Raw genomic sequence first — 19587 nt, 5'->3', positions numbered from 1 at the left:
GTAACAAAACATAAGAACGTTAGGCTTAAACATTGGAAAAGATTGAAATCTTAAAGTAACTATAAGACTTCTTCAAAAATGTGTGTGGAGCATATGGTGTGGGTATCTCAACAGTTGATGACATCAAGAAGCAGCGTGAAAAAATAGAAGATGCAATATTAGGATAAGTACTGCTTTATAATGTTTTATCACTGTTTTATGTTTCAGGTATATATTTGTATTTATGGTGTTTTCCAGTTTACACGCTTCTGGTTAGGCATTCTAACATCTTTCTATAATTGTCACGAGACTATGCTCTTTTAATTTTGAAAAAATAATTTGTCAATTTTCAACTGATTGGAAATTTTGCAGTTTGAAATAAGACAGAACAAACTACCTAAAAATGCAAGGAGAACTTCCAATGTGAAGGTATAAAACCAAACAAGACACCCTCAGTGGCTTAGAAATGAGGGACACTTCCTATAATACAAAGATCCACTGAAACTCATCACTGTCTCAGGAAGAGATATTAAAATACAAAGTGCTGGATATTGAAACAATGGCTCCTACAGACAGACCCACCCAAAACCCCTTGGAAATACACAACGGGTGAAGTATAACAGACCAGTCTGCGGCCACTGAAGAAGGTTGTAAGTGAAATAGGGAGTGCCAAGAAAGTTTTCAGCAAAGCAACTATCAGAAACTGACCAGTGAACCCAGATCTTGTAATAATTGCAATATCTTTCACATCTGACCACATCCAAGAAAAATCGGCTACAATATTTAAAATCTACACTTCAAGGAAAATCAAAGGACTCTTAACCACACATTCTTTTAACGTTTCTTTATTGGACTCTAGTTTCCCTTATTTCTGATACCTGTGTGTGTGTGAGAGACGTTGCGTTTTTATTTATTTTTTCTCCAGTTTGTGATAAATGAATTTGCTCTTTATTCAACTCAAGAAAACCTTTTGTTTGACTGGCTGCTCATTGCTCACTGCATAAATAGTTAGATACATTTGGATTCAGGAAAGGTACATCTTCCCAAGCTTTCGGGACAGGAGAGGTTACAGTGTATTACTTTTCAAAAAACAAGCAAGATGATTGCATCTGACAGTAGTTCTGTGTGGCAAGGGGGAGGGGGGATCATCAACTTCCTTAAATGTAACTGCATAGGTTAAATACACTTCCAAGTTAGTATCTAGCATGTAACCCAAAAATGGACTTAAATGGTGTGCACCACAGTGGGATACAAGATGAATTCCTATTCACAGAGTATGACCTGAATTTTTCAGTCGGCAGGCGGGCTCAGTTGTGGAGCCAAGCACCGCCCGCGATCGGCTCCGCGCTGCCCTTTTACGCAGGCGGGCCAATTAAGGTCCACCCAGCGTAAGATGCGAGCAGTAGCACTCAGCGCTACCTGTGTGGGCGGAGGGAGGAGGGAGAGTTGGGGCCAGCGCTCTTTCATGCATGCGCGCAAAAGAGCGCTTCAATCTCCGAGGCACAGAACTGCCTCGGAGATTGAAGCGCTTTTGAAATTATTAAATAAATGGATTAAAAATTTAATTAAGCATGTCCCATCTCATGTGACAGTGTCACATGAGATGGGACATGTTTTGATATTTCAGAAAAATTATTTAATTAATAAAAGCTTTAGGAAACCTCATCCCGCTTGTGGATGAGGTTTCCTAAAAAACGTGGAGGCCGCTTGGCCTTTTTGCCTGCCCGTCAACCTTTAAGTTGGACGGGTAGCGTTAACAATTATATAACAATTACATTAATTATTTCCTTAATGGCCTTAATAGGACGTTTAAATATTGGCGGGTGCGCAGCCGACTCCAGCACACGCCCGCTGAATGAAACATCGCAAGACAGTGCGATGACGTCAGGACGCACGCCCAACATCATCGTGCGTCATTTTACAGGCCCGCCCGCACACGTCGACTGAAAAATCCTGCCCTATGCCACTGATATTTGTCAAGGTGAAGCCAGTGATAAGAGAGTGTGGGGAAGAATAGTTATCGTAAGAAATCAGCTCACTGACCAGGTTTGATTCAGAGATGGAAACAAGGAACAGAAGAATAAGAGCAACACCTAAAGAGCAGAGTGTTTGTTGAGAGCATATTTCAGCATCATGTTCTACAGTCCTTACACAGCTTTATTTGAATCAAAATTTTTAATTGCTATGAAACAACCTTTTTCTGTTATGATACTAGTGCAAACTCCCAATCAATCTGAGATTCCACCCAGCATCTATCAGCTATATGTTACATTGTAAGAGTATCCTTTATCAGAAATATAAGCCTTCCTCTGATCTCCCCTCCCTAAACATTCTGTGGCTGTGTGTAAGATCCACGCATGGCCTCTCTCAGCACATCTCGGAAAGTAGCCACGAAAAGGCAGGCAAGAGCAGAAGAATAACTCCCCATCTAATTTGCTACTCTTCCCTGTGGAAAAGATCCTAACCTCCACTTTATATTCAATCATCAATGGTACATTATACTACAACTTACATAAGTAGATCCATTGTATCATCCTGTCTGAACAGTGCGTCTCAATTATCTTATCCTGTAAGGCCTAATGTGATTTAAAACATCATATTTGACTTTTACAGGATGCTTAGTGACCACTCGTGGATTACAAAATAAATGAAACTACTATGGGAAATATGGATCATCTGTGGCAATGCTGTCTGTTACTGCTGCATTATACACCTATGACCTGAATAGATCTCTGCTACAGACACACCTCAATTCTGAAACATTAGGACAGCCCCATAAAAAAAAATCACTCTCCCTATTATGGTAATGAGTCCAGTTAGATGATAAAACAGTACCTCGAAGCAGAAGTCCTGCCCTAGGATGCTACTGTGCAAAGGCTTAACAAAGACATCCTGCTCCATGCTTAATTCCAAAGCCTCAACCGCACTTCCAGGACTCAACAATGATTCATGGGAACGAGATTCTTTCAATTTTGGTAAAGCACGGGACCTGCAAACAACAAAAAATAAATTATGACAAAATGCTTCACTAAGTACATAAAAACCTAGAAGTTAAGGTACTAAACTATTTTTGTACAACACAGAAGACAATTACAATCAGTATAAACAGAATTATGAATGATACTTGTGTTTGCACTGCAAGTGAATGCATACAGGGCTCTTCAATGCACAGGCCCTTTGCAGCTTTTCTCTCTTTATCCATTTCTCATCATTGGTGAGGAGCAAAGCTGCACTTGAATCTTACCCAACGCTACTCCATAAACAACCAGAAGAGATCTGCAAGGATGGCAAGTGTGGAACTAGGGCCTTGGTGAGGCCACATCTGGAGTATTGTGTACAGTTTTGGTCTCTTTATTCAAAACATGATATAATTGCTTCAGAAACAGTTCAGAAAAGGTTCACTCAACTCATTCTTGTGATGAAGGGCTTATCTTATGAAGAAAGGCTGAATAGCTTGGGCCTATATCACTGGAATTTAAAAGAATGAGAGATGATCTTATTGAAAAATATAAGAACCTGAGGGGACTTGATAGGTTGGATACCAGGAGGATGTTTCCTCTTGTGGGGGAGACCAGAGCTAGGGGATACAGTTTAAGAATAAGAGATTTCCCTTTTAAGACTGAAAGCAATGGAGACATGGTAATTGAATTCATGGCTGAAAGTTTTTTTCCTTCCTCTTGTTTTAATTCTGACTAGAGTTCAGGATGTTCACCAGCCTTGCCTACAGAGGATTTGAGAGACAACTTGCATTTATATATCATCTTGTCACTCCTCAGGCATGTCAGGACCAATTTGTAGTGTGGTCACCATTTTTATGTAGACATATCCAGCAGACAATTTATCACAGTTTAGGCAAGAGTTAAGCAGCAGAGAGAGAACAGGAATTTGTTCAGGGGAGTATGAACTTCAGTGTCCGTCAGGTCAAGGATGTCAATGGCACCTCCTCCTCATTACAACCACATTTGCTCATCTGTGCAGAGAAATGCTTACTAGTATCCCCAGTAAATTATTTCAAAAGTGCAGGTTATATGGCAGGGGCTTTATAAAATAAGAGCATAAAATCAGCCATCTTTCCTCCTGTCCAGTTTTCTTTCTCCAAAGGCACAACCCGAACTTGACATCAGCACCCCTTCAGTGCCTTATCCCACTGGTCATCAGCCTTGACAGTAACGATGGCAACTTATTCAACTGCAGGACAGAGGCAGGAAAATCATAGCCAACCCAAACCTGACCTCACGCAACATTCATCCACACATGCTTTGCAGAAAATTTTGACTAGATTGCAATCAGCAGCAGGAACAATGGCCAAATCATTCATGACTCAAATCAACCAACTCAGCAGAGCAGAGAGATAAAACCTAGGGCTGCTCTGATCACGATGGTTCAGAACCATACAATGCTAACTTATCGGAGAAATCATTTAGCATTCTTATGAATGGATAAGTATCTGTAGTAGGCAATCACAAAATTGTCAGATGGAACAGCAAACTTATTCAAGCAGGTACTTATAAATATACCACTGATGAAAGCTTAACATGGGGTCATTACAGAATTAAATTATTGCTTGACACACACAACTTTTTCCCCCAGTAGATGGCCCTTAAAATAAATCACCTACATTTTACATCCTGTCCCCACTTAACTACTCACACTCTGCAGTCACCATGGCTGGTTTGCTGTGTACTTCTCAGACTACTGTTGATGGAGCTCAGAGTGAGCTGCCATAAAAGGGCCTGAGAGGCAAAGGCCACTCTTTCTTTGATTATTTTTCACACTGAGTGCAAAAGTGCCTGCTTGGCAACTCCCTACAGCGACATGACTGAGATCAGGAAATCAGTAGACTGAGAGAAATCAAGTCTGCTTCCTACCACATTATGTCCAGCAGCTAATATATCCATTCTTCACCTCCACAGACTCTCTTAAAATAAAATAATTAAAGTTAAGTCAAGGCACTAGGCTTTGTGACAATATTCATTCCCTGCCCAGCTCCAAGGTCTGCTCCAATGCAAAAAAGTAAAAACGTCAAGAGTCCAACCCTGAGCCTTGAACCACTAATGCCCCATTGGAACAGATGCTGAAAACAGATTTGCAAATACATCCAAAGCTTGGACAAGTGAGATTTCACAAGTGCCACGGGCAATTCTTTGCAGTCGGGAAACTAACATCGCAGCACGTATGCAAAACAGGACACGGAACAGCCGTGTGTGCACAATGTCAGTTGCTGCAAAGCCATTCCACAATGCTGTTCAAGTAGCCTGTCACACATTATGGATATACAGCAGCACTGCACATAACACCCAGCACTTAGAAATTTCCCTCAAATACAGAGACCATGAAAAAGCAATAACAAATTGCTCATGTAATGTGCTTCTCTGTGGATTCCAAAAATAGAACTGCCTCAGGGAGACAGTAATGAAAACTGTTGTTCTGCTTCGGTGTTATTTTTATTATGTAAAACCTTCATTGCATATGGCAAAGGACAGCACAACAAGCACCAAAGCACTTACAAAGCCTTTCAAAGAGGAGAGCAATCTATGCTGGGTGGACAGAATTCACTTCTATCTACAATGCTCAAGGAATTTGATTGCTTTCTTGTTCACTGGAAAACCTCCCCATTTCACTGTGCTCTGTGAAATATCCTGCAGTCCCATTCATTAAATCTTTAAACCCGCAACACTGATAGAACATTAATGCCTGTGCGCAATATCTCAAGGTATATGTTTACAATTTAAATTCTTTGAGAAAAAAGCCAGGGGTTTTTTTTTTTGCACAATTCGAAGAATCTTAGCATGCAGGGAGAAAAGCAATGACTCTGCTCATAAATTTAAAAAAAACAAGAATCACAATTCCAAATAATAATGTCTTTATCAAATATATTAAATCGATGAAAAAACATGCCCCACAGATTTTAAGCAACAAGTTGGCCAATCCAGAAGTGGGGGCAGAGGCACAGGAAATTGTTTAGATTTAATTAGTTTAAATTGGAGTAAATTGTTACTTATATTTTACCACAAGTAGTGTAAGCATAAGAAGCAGTATGAGGTGCAGGAATCTACTGAGCTCCTCAATTCAGCACTATTGCTTCAAAGTGGCACTCTTGTGCAGTTCCCTGCAGCCAGCCAAGCAGCCAGGCATCTAGTCCCCATTTCCTCGAAGCCACATGAAGGATATCTGGGAGGGGGGAAGGAGAATCAGAGAGAAAGGATGTGGGATAAGGAGATACAGCACAACAAATATAATCTAACTTGACAAGTGCGATATGCTACGTGCAAAAATAAAGTATACCTAGTAGTTACTTCCAAATTGTCTCAATGCCAGTAATTTGTTATCACCATGTAGTTAGCCTACATATGTAATACATATGATGCATGTGGGTGTGCATGTTTGTGATTGAAGTAATCAGTTTTGATCTTTACATGTTTCTAAAAGTGAGGAAGCCACAGTTGTACATGTGAACCTCCATCGCTTTTCCACACCCACAAGGTAAAAAGGAGACGTATTCTTGTGATCAAGTGGGTCAGAGAGAGTGGTGATTAGAAGAAAACCAATGCAACAAAAGTGAAAATTGACCCATGTCATTCTCATGCATGTCATCTGGAAGTGAATTTAAATGCCATAGCTGAAAGCATGATAAGAGGACACAGGCCCACACACCATCATGTAATAAGAAATGTGACCAGGATGGACACAAGGGGACAAAGAAAGCAGGCTTTGGGATTTTTTTTCTTTAAAAGCTGCATAATCCATGTCAGAACAGCAATGACATTACATCCATTCAGTATTTTCAAAACTTTGATATTTAGCTCAGAAGCAACTTAGCAAATTGATATGACACTATACTTACATTAGGCAGCTACGTAGCCATTTGACAGAACATCCCCAGATCATGATGGGCACCACAGATTAAGAGAAAAGGTGATTCCACCTTCCTCCTTTGACCAACACCAACAGTAAGACCAAATTCTTGCCACAATTTTCAAATCACACACTGAAAGCAGGGTGTTGCTCTTCAGTCTTTTTACAGGTCTCCGGTGTTGCACAAATCTTCAGAAATTAACAGATAGATATGCGACAGATAGTTCTGTCTCTCAAAACCTTGTCTGTCAAACAGTCACTTTGCTGGTTTGCACAATGCAGGGTTGCCACTCAAGAAACTCCATTCCACATACAAAAGAAAATAAATCACCACCTTGGAGCAGCCTCCAACTTGGCCAACTGAATATCCAACACGTGAATGGCAAACTTCCTCTCAACTGCATGTTCGGTATCAGGTCAATTCCAATTATTCTTCCTTCTCACACAAGATAAATGAGGCAATTCTCTTCATTTTAGTAGCAGGCCTAGAACGTATTGATTTTTCTCCCAAACAAGCAGGGCTAGCCATCCACCATGTTACGATCACTTGAGGACAGGATACTTCACTTCCCCTTGTCTCAATTACATGGCTAAACAGGGCAATTATTTTCACCTGGTATCAGTCCCTTGTCGAAGAAAATCATTCTCTTCAAATTCTACCCATCATTGATTTAAAAGGTCAGTTTCTTGATCTTGCAATCACGCAGTTAGAACAGGTCAAACCGCTCCCATTTCTTCCAGGCATATAATGGGATTAGAATGATTCTCTTCACTTCCATGCACATTATGCACTGATTCGCTTTTTCATATTTTAACAACATACACAATAGAGGGAAAGCGAGTTGTTCAAAGGAGCAAAGAAATCTAACGCTTTATCACCAGCTCTTAAACAACATAAACATGGGCCTTACGCACAATTGCTTTGTCCCACCTGGGGCTGTTGTTATGGCAATACACCTATGAGAAGATTAGTGTCTGAAGGCAGCAGGGGCCTTGAGCAGCAGAGTCACTTGCATGCTGCTTCTTTACTGCAGCACTCGTTGAACAACACACTGATCTCAGCAGTAGAAATCAATGTGACCCTCAAGAAGAACAACAGTAATTTCACCTCGAGAAGGACTGTCCATCACATGACATCTTCAGCATCTCCGAGCACACACCAGCTGAGCAGTGAGCTCGAGTGCAGCAGCCCACTGCGTAAAATGCTCTCATACAGATGCTTTCATCTGGATTCCGGCCAAGTCAAACTGTAGTGACAAGGATTAAATATAGAATGATGGATGGTCAGGAGCACAACAGAAGATATTTACTGGCCAGAAATCAGCTTGGTAACTGCACAAAGCCAAAGACAAGGGACCTTCATAATTTATCTTTCATCCATTTGGAGAAAAAAAGATTTTAAAAAATCTTTAAGCTGTTTTATCTCTCATTAAAATATGATTGGCATTACATAAGGATGAGTCGGCTGCACAGGTAAGCAAACAGTTTTAATTAACTGCAATAGACCAGGAAGCTGAGTGATGGAAACTGCAGGAAGATGTCAGATTGAACAAAATAGATGCTAATTGGGACAACATAGGATGACAGATCAGTGTGTTAATGGCTACATGCAGGTATCTATTCTGAGCAGTCTCAGGTAGGGATGTGGCTTTCATCGTTACCTCCTTGATATTTAGAGAGCATGATTTTAATATGTTACAACATGTGAGATAATGTGCTGTTTATAGTCTTTTTTGGGGATAGTAAAAGTAGGCATAAACAGTTTAGTACCATAAAATAAATTAGCACATTAAAGGGAAATATGTTTGTTTAAAATCATTCAATTTTTCCCCCTTGGTCCTGCTGCACATTGTGAGAAAGAAAGCAAACAGGGAGAGCAGGTGAGTGTCTGGGGGGAGGGGGAGAAAAATCAGAGCAGCACCTCAGAATTAAAGGAATGTATTGCCTCACTTCAAAGTTCAGCCCCCACTCCAAAATAGGCCATGTCTCAAAGGACATTTAAGATAAATTCTCACAATGTCATGTGAGCCACACTGTTTCCCTAACCCCTAAAGCATTCAAAATCAAACTCCAAGCCTTGAAGAGCAGTACAACTTGAATTATGCCCAAGTGGTAAAAAAAACACATCAGAAATGGAAAGCTCCACATAACCTAATTTTGATAGGATGAAAAGTACTTTTTAATTTGACAATAGTGACTTGGTCAAAGCATGGAATTTGTTTTGCACGAGGCAATGTTTAACCTCCTCTGATCCTCAGGTGTGTGCCTTAGGCAAACCACTGTTGCTCATCAACAAAGTAAAATGCAACCAACTTGTAGCGAGGCAGGTTTTCACAACTGAATTTCCCCTTAATAAATATCGAGCCAGTTATTGGACTCGATGAGAAGGATGAACCACCCGTGGTTAACAAAGGTCCAATCAAAAACTAAGGCCAAAACTAGTGGTAGGTCAGAGGATTGGGAATTTTTTAGAAACCAGCAGCAGATGATTAAAAAGCTAATAAGGAGGGAGAAAATTGATTATGAAAGTAAATTGACAAGAAATATAAAAACAAACAGCAAGAGCTTCTATGGGTATATAAAAAGAGAGTAGCTAAAGTAAGTGTGGTACCCTTGGGGGATGGGACTGGAGAATTGATAATGGGGAACAGGGAAATGGCAGATAATTTAAATCAATATTTTGCATTGGTCTTCACGGTGGAGGACACTATAAACATCCCAAAGATATCAAATAAGCAAGGAGCTAATGGGAGGAAAGATCTTGTAACAGTCTCTAACATGAGGGACAAAGTATTTGGCAAACTAATGGGACGAAAGGCAGATAATTCATCAGGACCTGATGGCCTGCATCCAAGGGTTTTAGAAGAAGTGGTTGCAGAGATAGTGGAGACATTGGTCGAAATATTCCAGACCTCACTGGATTCCGGGAGGGTCCCAGCGGATTAGAAAACCGCTAATGTGATGCCCCTGTTCAAGAGGAAGAGGCACAAAAAGCAGAAAACTATAGGCCAGTCAGCCTAACATCTGTCATTGGGAAAATGTTAGAGTCCATTATTAAGGAAGAAATAGCAGGACATTTGGAAAAACTTAACGCAATCAAACAGAGTCAAAATAGTTTTGTGAAAGGGAAACCATGTTTGACAAATTTTGCCAGAGTTCTTTGAGGATATAACAAGCAGAGTTGATAAAGGGGAGCTGGTAGATGCAGTGTATTTGGATTTCCAGAAGGCATTCGATAAGGTGCCACGTAAAAGGTTATTGCACAAGATAGGAGCTCACGGTATTGGGGATAATGTATTAGCATGGATTGTGGATTGGTTAACACACAGAGGACAGAGAGTCAGGATTAATGAGTCTTTTTCAGGTTGGAAAGACGTAACTGGTGGAGTGCCAGAAGGATCAAGTCCTAGGGCCTCAATTATTTTCCATCTATATTAATGAATTGGCGCAGGGGGCAGAGTATAATGTATCCAAATTTGCTGATGATACAAAAATAGGTATGAAGTCATGTTGTGGAGAACATAAGGAATCTGCAAGGGGATATAGACAGGTTGAGTGAGTGGGCAAAAACCTGGCAGATGGAGTTTAATGTAGGAAAGTGTGAGGTCATGCACTTTGGTAGGAAGAATCAAAAGTCAGACTATTATTTAAATGGAGAGAGACTCCAAAAAAGTGCAGCACAGAGGGATCTGGGTGTTCTTGTGCATGAAACACAAAAAGTTAGCATACAGATGCAGCAAGTAATTAAGAAAGCAAATGGAATTTTAGGCTGTATTGCTAGGCGGCTGGAGTTTAAAAATAGGGAAGTCTTATTACAACTGTACAGGGCATTGGTGAGGCTGCACCTCGAGTACTGTGTACAGTTTTGGTCCCTGTATTTAAGAAAGGATAGACTGGCATTGTAGGCAGTTCAAAAGAGATTCACTGGGCTGATTCCTGGGATGAAGGAGTTGACTTATCAAGAACGGCTAAACAGGTTAGGCCTTTATTCATTAGAGTTTAGAAGAATGAGGGGCGATCTTATTGAAACAAGATTCTGAGGGGGCTTGACAGGGTAGATGTTGAGAAGATGTTTCCACTAGTGGGGAAATCTTGAACTAGGGGACATAGTTACAGAATAAGGGGACACTCATTTAAAACTGAGATGCGAAGGAATTTCTTCTCTCAGAGGGTAGTGAATGTCTGGAATTCTTTACCCCTGAGAGTTGTGGAGGCTAGATCACTGAAAGTATTTAAAGAGGTGGTGGATAGATTTTTGAAATATGGGGGAGATGAAGGCTATGAGGGGCTGGCAAGAAAGAGGAGTTGAGGCCTGGGGCAGATCATCCATGATCTTATTGAATGGCGGGGCAGGCTTGAGGGGCCGAATAGCCTACTCTTGTTCCTATTTATTATGTTCAGACAACAGCCAATTGCTGCCCGATGGAGACCCTTTTTTTATTCATTTAGGGGATGTGGGTGTCGCTGGCTAGGCCAGCATTTATTGTCCTTCCCTAATTGCCTTCGAGAAGGTGGTGGTGAGCTGCCTTCTTGAACCACTGCAGCCCCTGTGGCGTAGGACACCCACAATGCTGTTAGGGAGGGAGCTAACCTGGCAAAGACCAGGAATCAAATCTGGGACCATGCTGTTGTGTACAGATCAATGTTCCACTGTGCCTTCACGCATTGGCATTGGAGGCAGTGCTAAAGAACCCAAAATTTTAAGTTAAGCTAAATTGTCTGTTTTAAAAAAGTGGCTGACTGCCCAATGATCATGGCGTCAATTCTATGAGTAGGTGTAAAAACATGACATTTCATCACAGCCCCACCTTCGAGTTTCACTGGAAGTAAATCACCGATGCTTAAGCTGAAACAAGTTTTCGACACACAGGATTGTAAAGCTCAAATCAACAATCAATAGTAAGTGTACTGTAGGAGTTTTTGCTGCATTTAAAAGCATCAACCATCTGGATGGCCCTGCAGGCAACCAGTGATTGCTGTCCCCCACCTCCTCCGATGTATGCTCTCTTGACCCCAGCCATAATAGAAATGCAAAATCTTTTTTTTTTTACTTGCTCAGAATTCTAATGGTTGGGAATGAGATAAAAACATTCAACCCACTCCCTCCACAGACCACATATTTCAGACTGTTGGGATCAACACAACTTATTCAATTCCGCAAGGAAGGTGAATTAACTGCAAGGATAACCCACGAGAAGATCAAACTCTTGTTTCATTCTAAAATTTTCTGCTGAACTTTTCTCCCTTTTTCTGTTCCTCTTGCCCTGTTTCTGCCCCATACACTAAAAAGGGAAGCAGTTACACTGCTAACCTGCCTTTTAGTACCTCATTTCAAAAGGCCATTCTGCATTATGAGCCTTGACTGTGTGCAGGGTCATGTTTTTCAACTTCATCATGAATCACTAGTAAACCCAACCCAATCCTTCTCTTATGTCTCAACATGTGCACTCACATCAAGTTATAAAGACAGATTATCACAAACAATGGGCGATACGATTGTAAGATTCAAAGGATAATTGAGGTGGCAGAGGCCAGCTTTTACAGAACGAAGGAGGTGTTAACATCAAAGAAACTGAAGCTGAATCTTAGGAAAAGAATGCTACATCTTGTCCTATGTTACATGTCATGGACAACTGCTGGTAAGCTGAATGCATTCTAGGTGAGTTCATATAGCAGGATGTTCTACATATATACTACACGGACAGAAAGACTAATGAGGAAGTGCTGGAACAAAAATAAAAATACCTGGAAAAACTCAGCAGGTCTGGCAGCATCTGCGGAGAGGAACACAGTTAACGTTTCGAGTCTGTATGACTCTTCAACAGAACTAAGGAAAAATAGAGAAGAGGTGAAATATAAGCTGGTTAAAGGGGGGGGGGGGGGGGGGAGACAGGTAGAGCTGGATAGAGGGCCAGTGATCGGTGGAGATAGCCAAAAGATGTCATAGACAAAAGGACAGAGGTGTTGAAGGTGGTGATATTATCTAAGGAATGTGCTAATTAAGGGTAGAAAGCAGGACAAGCAAGGTACAGATAGCCCTAGCGGGGATGAGGTGGGGGAAAGGGATCGAAATAGGCTAAAAGGTAGAGATAAAACAATGGATGGAAATACATTTAAAAATAATGGAAATAGGTGGGAAAAGAAAAATCTATATAAATTATTGGAAAAAAAGGGGGATCGGAAAAGGGGTGGGGATGGAGGAGAGAGTTCATGATCTAAAATTGTTGAACTCAATATTCAGTCCGGAAGGCTGTAAAGTGCCTAGTCGGAAGATGTGGTGCTGTTCCTCCAGTTTGCGTTGAGCTTCACTGGAACAATGCAGCAGGCCAAGGATGGACATGTGGGCATGAGAGCAGGGTAGAGTGTTGAAATGGCAAGCGACAGGGAGGTCTGGGTCATGCTTGCGGACAGACTGAAGGTGTTCTGCAAAGCAGTCACCCAGTCTGCGTTTTGTCTCTCCAATGTAGAGGAAACCGCATTGGGAGCAGCGAATGCAGTAGACTAAATTGAGGGAAGTGCAAGTAAAATGCTGCTTCACTTGAAAGGAGTGTTTGGGCCCTTGGGCGGTGAGGAGAGGGGAAGTAAAGGGGCAGGTGTTGCACCTTCTGCGGTTGCATGGGAAAGTGCCGTGGGAGGGGGTTGAGGTGTAGGGGGTGATGGAGGAGTGGACCAGGGTGTCCTGGAGGGAACGATCCCTGCGGAATGCCGCCAGGGGTTTGAAGGGAAGGTGTGTTTGGTGGTGGTATCATGTTGGAGTTGGCAGAAATGGCGGAGGATGACCTTTTGAATGCGGAGGCTGGTGGGGTGATAAGTGAGGACAAGGGGGACCCTATCATGGTTCTGGGAGGGAGAGGAAGGTGTGAGGGCGGATGCGCGAGAGACGGGCTGGACACGGTTGAGGGCCCTGTCAACCACCGTGGGTGGAAAACCTCGGTTAAGGAAGAAGGAAGACATGTCAGAGGAACTGTTTTTAAAAGTGGCATCATCAGAACACATGCGACGGAAGTGAAGGAACTGAGAGAATGGGATGGAGTCCTTACTGGAAGCGGGGTGTGAGGAGCTGTAGGCGAGGTTGCTGTGGGAGTCGGTTGGCTTGTAATAAATATTGGTGGACAATCTATCACCAGAAATTGAGACAGAGAGGTCAAGGAAGGGAAGGGAAGTGTCAGAGATGGACCATGTGAAAATGATGGAGGGGTGGAAATTGGAAGCAAAATTAATAAATTTTTCCAGGTCCAGACAAGAGCGTGAAGCAGCACCGAAGCAATCGTTGATGTACCAGAGAAAGAGTTGTGGGAAGGGGCCGGAGTAGGACTGGAACAAGGAATGTTCCACATACCCCATAAAGAGACAGGCATAACTGGGGCCCATGCGGGTACCCATAGCCACACCTTTTATTTGGAGGAAGTGAGAGGAGTTTAAGGAGAAATTGTTCAGTGTGAGAACAAGTTCAGCCAGACAGAGGAGAGTAGTGGTAGATGGGGATTGTTCGGGCCTCTGTTCGAGGAAGAAGCGGAGAGCCATCAGACCATCGCGGTGGGGGATGGAGGTGTAGAGGGATTGGACGTCCATGGTGAAGAGGAGGCGGTTGGGGCCAGGGAACTGGAAATTGTTGATATGATGTAGGGTGTCAGAGGAATCACGGATGTAGGTGGGAAGGGAATGGACAAGGGGAGAGAGAATGGAGTCAAGATAGCGAGAAATGAGTTCCGTGGGGCAGGAACAGGCTGACACGATCAGTCTGCCGGGACAGTCCTATTTATGGATTTTGGGTAGGAGGTAGAAGCGGGCCGTCCGAGGTTGGGAGACTATGAGGTTGGAAGCTGTGGAAGGAAGATCTCCAAAGGAGATGAGGTCAGTAACAGTCCTGGAAACAGCAGCTTGATGTTCAGTGGTGGGGTCATGGTCCAGGGAGAGGTAGGAGAAAGTGTCTGCGAGTTGACGCTCAGCCTCTGCGAGGTAGAGGTCAGTGCGCCAGACAACAGCACCATCCTTGTCAGCAGGTTTGATGACAATGTCAGGGTTGGACCTGAGAGAACGGAGTGCAGCAAGTTCAGAGAGAGACAAGTTAGAGTGGATGAGAGGAGCAGAGAAATTGAGACGACTAATGTCATGCCGACAGTTCTGGAAATGGCTGGAGAAGAAGAAATTAGTGCATAACACCAAAGAGAGAAAGATACAATGTTTTGGTCACATCATTAGAGCAAACTGCAGACAGAGACAATTATTGGAAGAAAAGATCGATGGAAAACATAGGACAGGGAAGCAGAGGAGAAAATAGATGACAGATATAATAAAGTGGATGCAGTTGACTCATGTTGAATGTGTAACAGTAGCACAGGACAGACAGAGATGAAGATTTGGGAAGAAGATAACACCAATGAATGAACTCCCAGCAAGTAATGCAGGCTGGAGATCATGAGAAATGCTCAAAACATTTATTAACCCAGTCCCATTTTTAAGGTAAATGCTAGCATCGAGCACTCCCAGATCAGTTGCAGAGAAAAGCTCTATCTGCTTTGGCCCCACCAACAAGCTTCAATCATCTTTAACCAATATGCCTTTTTAAAAAAAAAATCTCCCACTTATCATCCTATTGAGCTTGAGTGAGATGTCAAATTTTATGCAAGCAGGCCTGTGACTGTAACGGTTATGATCCTGAATTAGCAACTCAGAAATTAACAGTTCAAACCCCACCAAAGCAAGTTGTAGAATTAGTTTCAGTATATCTTGTATTTTGTGTACTGGTTCACTGATTCATTTTGGGAAAGAACTCGCCACCCCTACCTGCTCACATTCAGGTAAGACTCTAGTCCCATACATGGTTGGCGCTTAATGTCCTTAGGGCAACTAGTGAGGGACAGTAAGTATCAGCCACATCACACAAATTAAAAAATAAAATTCTTATAACTATTTACTATGTTTCATTATCAGTGATCAACTGCTGGGCAGCACTCAACAAACGCAGAATGGTTCCATCACAACAGTTAATTCTTCGAGGATGAATTCGAGTGGTCAAAGAAATGGCCCTCATTGGCTGACAGCTTTCAGGCTGAACATCAACAAGCCAAGTACATCAAAAAACTGAAGATTTACATTATATAAATATAGGTCCTCAATGTGATTTCAAGCTTTTAATCACATTTCAGAGTTGAGACAGCCAAATTAACTTTGCCGTGTTTGGCATAGTTATTAATAATGTTCTGAAATCCATGAGATGAATAAGGTTTAAACACTACAAATATCTATTTTTCTACATAGAAAGGCTTTTATCGTAGACGCAGTGTGGTCCTTTGAAACTGTATGATTTCTTTCCTTACTGCAGCATTATCTTGGAGTCACTCACTGAACAAATTACAGGACTGTATCCTGATTAAATCCTCCGATGATGGATTAAAGAATTGCTTCCTGCTTGTGATGTTAACTGGCAGCAATCAACATATATTCATGGTCCCTGGTCTTTTTAATAAAGGATTATTAAAGCAAGCACTCCAATACTTGCTCAGCATAGTCCTGCTCCACTGTGGAACCCCAACAGAAACAATGATATTGAATATAAATTGTTTTTTTAATACCAGTTAAATCCGATTCAGCAACCCCCAAGTCCAACAAGCAGAAATATACATTTCATGGGACTATCAACAACAATGACAGACATTGGTGTGTTTGGCACCGCAACATGGAACAGCAGATTGACTTTCTATTATCCATTTTGAGTTCTGCTGTTTGGAAATAAATCTAACTGTATTTTATTAAGCAAGAACCAAGTTTATACAACCTAAAATAGGTCACTTGTCTGCAGGTCATTGAAAATTCCTAAAATAAAAATGTTAATCACTTCGCTCTAGATTGCAAGTCAAGAGCACTTTTTATGACCAGTTTGCGACACTTCAAGACACTGGATACACACATCAGAACATTCTATGGCAGCAATTCACTTTCCACCAGTACAGATGTCTGGCAAACCTACTCACTGTGCAAGAGGAATAAAGTTCGTATCAGTGATAGCTTTCGCTTCAGTAGCAAACTTGTATTTATAAAAACCCTGACTGGAAAGCATAGTAAAGGCATGTTACACAGATCATACAGAGAAGACCAGCACACTAAGAATGTCAACTGCTAAGTCAGATTATCTTTTCCATTAAACAGTGAGGCACTCTTGACCACGTGTTCACTTTAATATCCTGTGGCTATCTTCTAAGCAAAAGGAAATGCAATGTCAAATCAAATCAAAACAGAATCCCTTTTCATTACATATACACCCAGGCTTTTCAGATATTGGGAAAATGCTCCATTATCTTGAAATTGACATTTTGCAAACCCAAAGCTGATCTGATCTCTCAGTTGTCTGTGCACAGAATGCTGGATGCGTACAATACCTGCACTGCAGAGTGCTGGGTAAGTAGGTTACCAGGAATACAGTTAACATTTCAAGTCCGTATGACTCTTCAACAGAATAGAAAGTGAGCCATACGGACTCGAAATGTTAACTGTATTCCTCTCCGCAGATGCTGTCAGACCTGCTGAGTTTTTCCAGGTATTTTTGTTTTTGTTTTGGATTTCCAGCAACTGTAGTTTTTTGTTTTTATTTAAGTAGGTTACTAGACCTTGCGTCACAATAAATTCTGGCGACATGGTGAAAATTCCTTCAGGCAGACTGCATCTGAAAGGGCATTTGCTCACGCAGAACCAGCCAGAGATTTGCCTCAGTCTTCCTCAAATGCCTTAAAGCCTACTTTCCTTCAATCACTATTATTTCCATGGTTCTTCAGCAGGGAAGATCGGCTGCTGCGTCCAAGAGACCAAGGTTTTACTATGAGCTCAATCCAGACACCAGCTGTCCACAACAATTTCACTGCAGCCAAGTGCTGCATCTGCTAACCTGGAGTTAAACGAAGCCTAGCTTCAAGTGACAGAGATCAACCACCAAGGACAAAATGATAAAATCACAACAGATAATCTGTAATAGCAACCTTATTTACTTCACAGACTAAACTTATACACAAGGCCACAAATAGCTTAGAAACACATTTCACAGTATTGTTGCATGGTATTGCTTCCTGTCACCTGATGCCCTATTACCAGATAGCCTTATCACAATATTAGTTATAACAAGGGGTAGAAAAAACCCCACAGCCTTGCATTCATTTTTTTGGGGGACGGGGGAGAGTACTGTATGTGGTGCCTTGGGAGAATTAGAAATCTTTATCACCAACTCAAGGTTAGAATGATATGAACGAACTATGGGACTTTGCGAGGGCAAGAGGGGAGGTTTGCAATTAGGTTGCACAAATGCTCCAATGTGAATCAGCCTCATCATGCCTCTTATTCTGCAGGCAATATTTTTCTTCAAAGCAGTGGGCACCGGAATAAGATAATATCCTGTTATGAATATTTGATTACTGCTTTTAAATGCCCAACTCTGTAATGAATATTAAAACAACATGCTTAATCTGACCAAACAATAATTCAGAACAAAATAAGGCACCTTGGAATATGTACTTGGTATTACTTGTGGAGAGGAATGGAGCAAAGAGCGCACATGCCAACCTACAAAACTAGCACAAGTCCCCTAACAGCTTCTAAAAGCCTAGAGCAGTTCCCAAAAGCTGATGGCTTACGAAGGGCCCTTGATGATGAGTGAAAAAAAGTAGTTATGTTGGATTTGTAATACTCAGGTATACACTATAATTTATCCTTAATTCATACAATTTCCTTTCTTCCCTCCCCTCAATTCAATCAGGCATTCTTCTTCTACCCACTCTGTCTCCTTCCATTGATCACACTGGCACTCTTCTTGCCCTCAAACCAAGTTCAACCAGAAAATTTTGTACCAATCCATTTCGGCATTCTCTCTCCTCAGTTAATACTGGTGCTGTTTTTTACTTCATATTCCAAAGTACTGTGCCCAGTTCCTTACATCCTTCTTCTAAAACACTGTTCTTGGTTTCTAGTCCTTCTCGCCTCCTTCAATGTCATCTATGTCACCCATTCCATCTCCCCATCACCATGATACACAATTTCCTTTAACCAAATCCCTGAATCGTCCCCATTGCCTTATAATTTAAATGCCATTCAATTTCCTCTTCCCTCCGCTCTTCACTGCCATCCATTTCTTACTTGAATTTCTGTTTGTTCCATCTTTGTTTCACCAACACAACCTAGAAAATTGAATATTCAGCTCGAGTTCCAGGTCAATTACCTATGTATGTTTAAATGTGATGTTTCACTTTATCCATTTTGCTTAAAAAGAGCTAAATGAAAACAGTGATTAGTTAACTAACACATATACTAGAAATAAAAACAAAAAATGATGGAAATACTCAACAGGTCAGACAGCAGAATGAATGCTTCAGATCAATGACCTTCGTCCAGAACTGGGAAAAGGTTACATCTCTAACAGGTTTAAAAAAACTAACTAACAGAGACAGGGAAAGAGGTAAGGGAAAGAACAAAAGGAAAGAATATGATAGGGTGGAAGATCTGATGAAATATCATTGACCTGAAAGGTTAACTCTGTTTCTTTCTCCACAGATGCTGTAGGACCACCTGAGTATTTCAAGCATTTCTGTTTTTATTCCAGATTTCTAAAATCCACAAAATTTTGGTTTTGAGATTAAATGACAGTGGTGCAAGGTTAAAGAAAAAACTAATGGATGAGCAAAGAAACAAAAGATGGGTTTACAGGAGGTGTAAATGGGATAGCAGAGTCATCACCAACTACTGTTGTTCAAAAAAATGAGACAGAGGTTG

General features: G+C 41.5%; 1 protein-coding gene across 7 annotated transcripts in view; it reads right to left on the bottom strand.

Moving 5' to 3' along the window:
• rasal2 (RAS protein activator like 2) overlaps nt 1-19587 on the bottom strand; it is a 392247-nt gene that overhangs the window by 65610 nt on the left and 307050 nt on the right. For all 7 annotated transcript variants that reach the window (XM_078561546.1, XM_078561543.1, XM_078561542.1 and 4 more), the window contains one exon: nt 2815-2968. In XM_078561546.1, the coding sequence (XP_078417672.1) occupies nt 2815-2968 (154 nt within the window). The remainder of the gene's footprint in view (nt 1-2814; nt 2969-19587) is intronic.

This window comes from Cetorhinus maximus, chromosome 17, assembly GCF_964194155.1.
Source record: "Cetorhinus maximus chromosome 17, sCetMax3.hap1.1, whole genome shotgun sequence".
Taxonomy (NCBI): Eukaryota; Metazoa; Chordata; class Chondrichthyes; order Lamniformes; family Cetorhinidae; genus Cetorhinus; species Cetorhinus maximus.
Note: the sequence above shows the minus strand (reverse complement) of the source record. Positions and strands in the feature narration are given on the sequence as shown.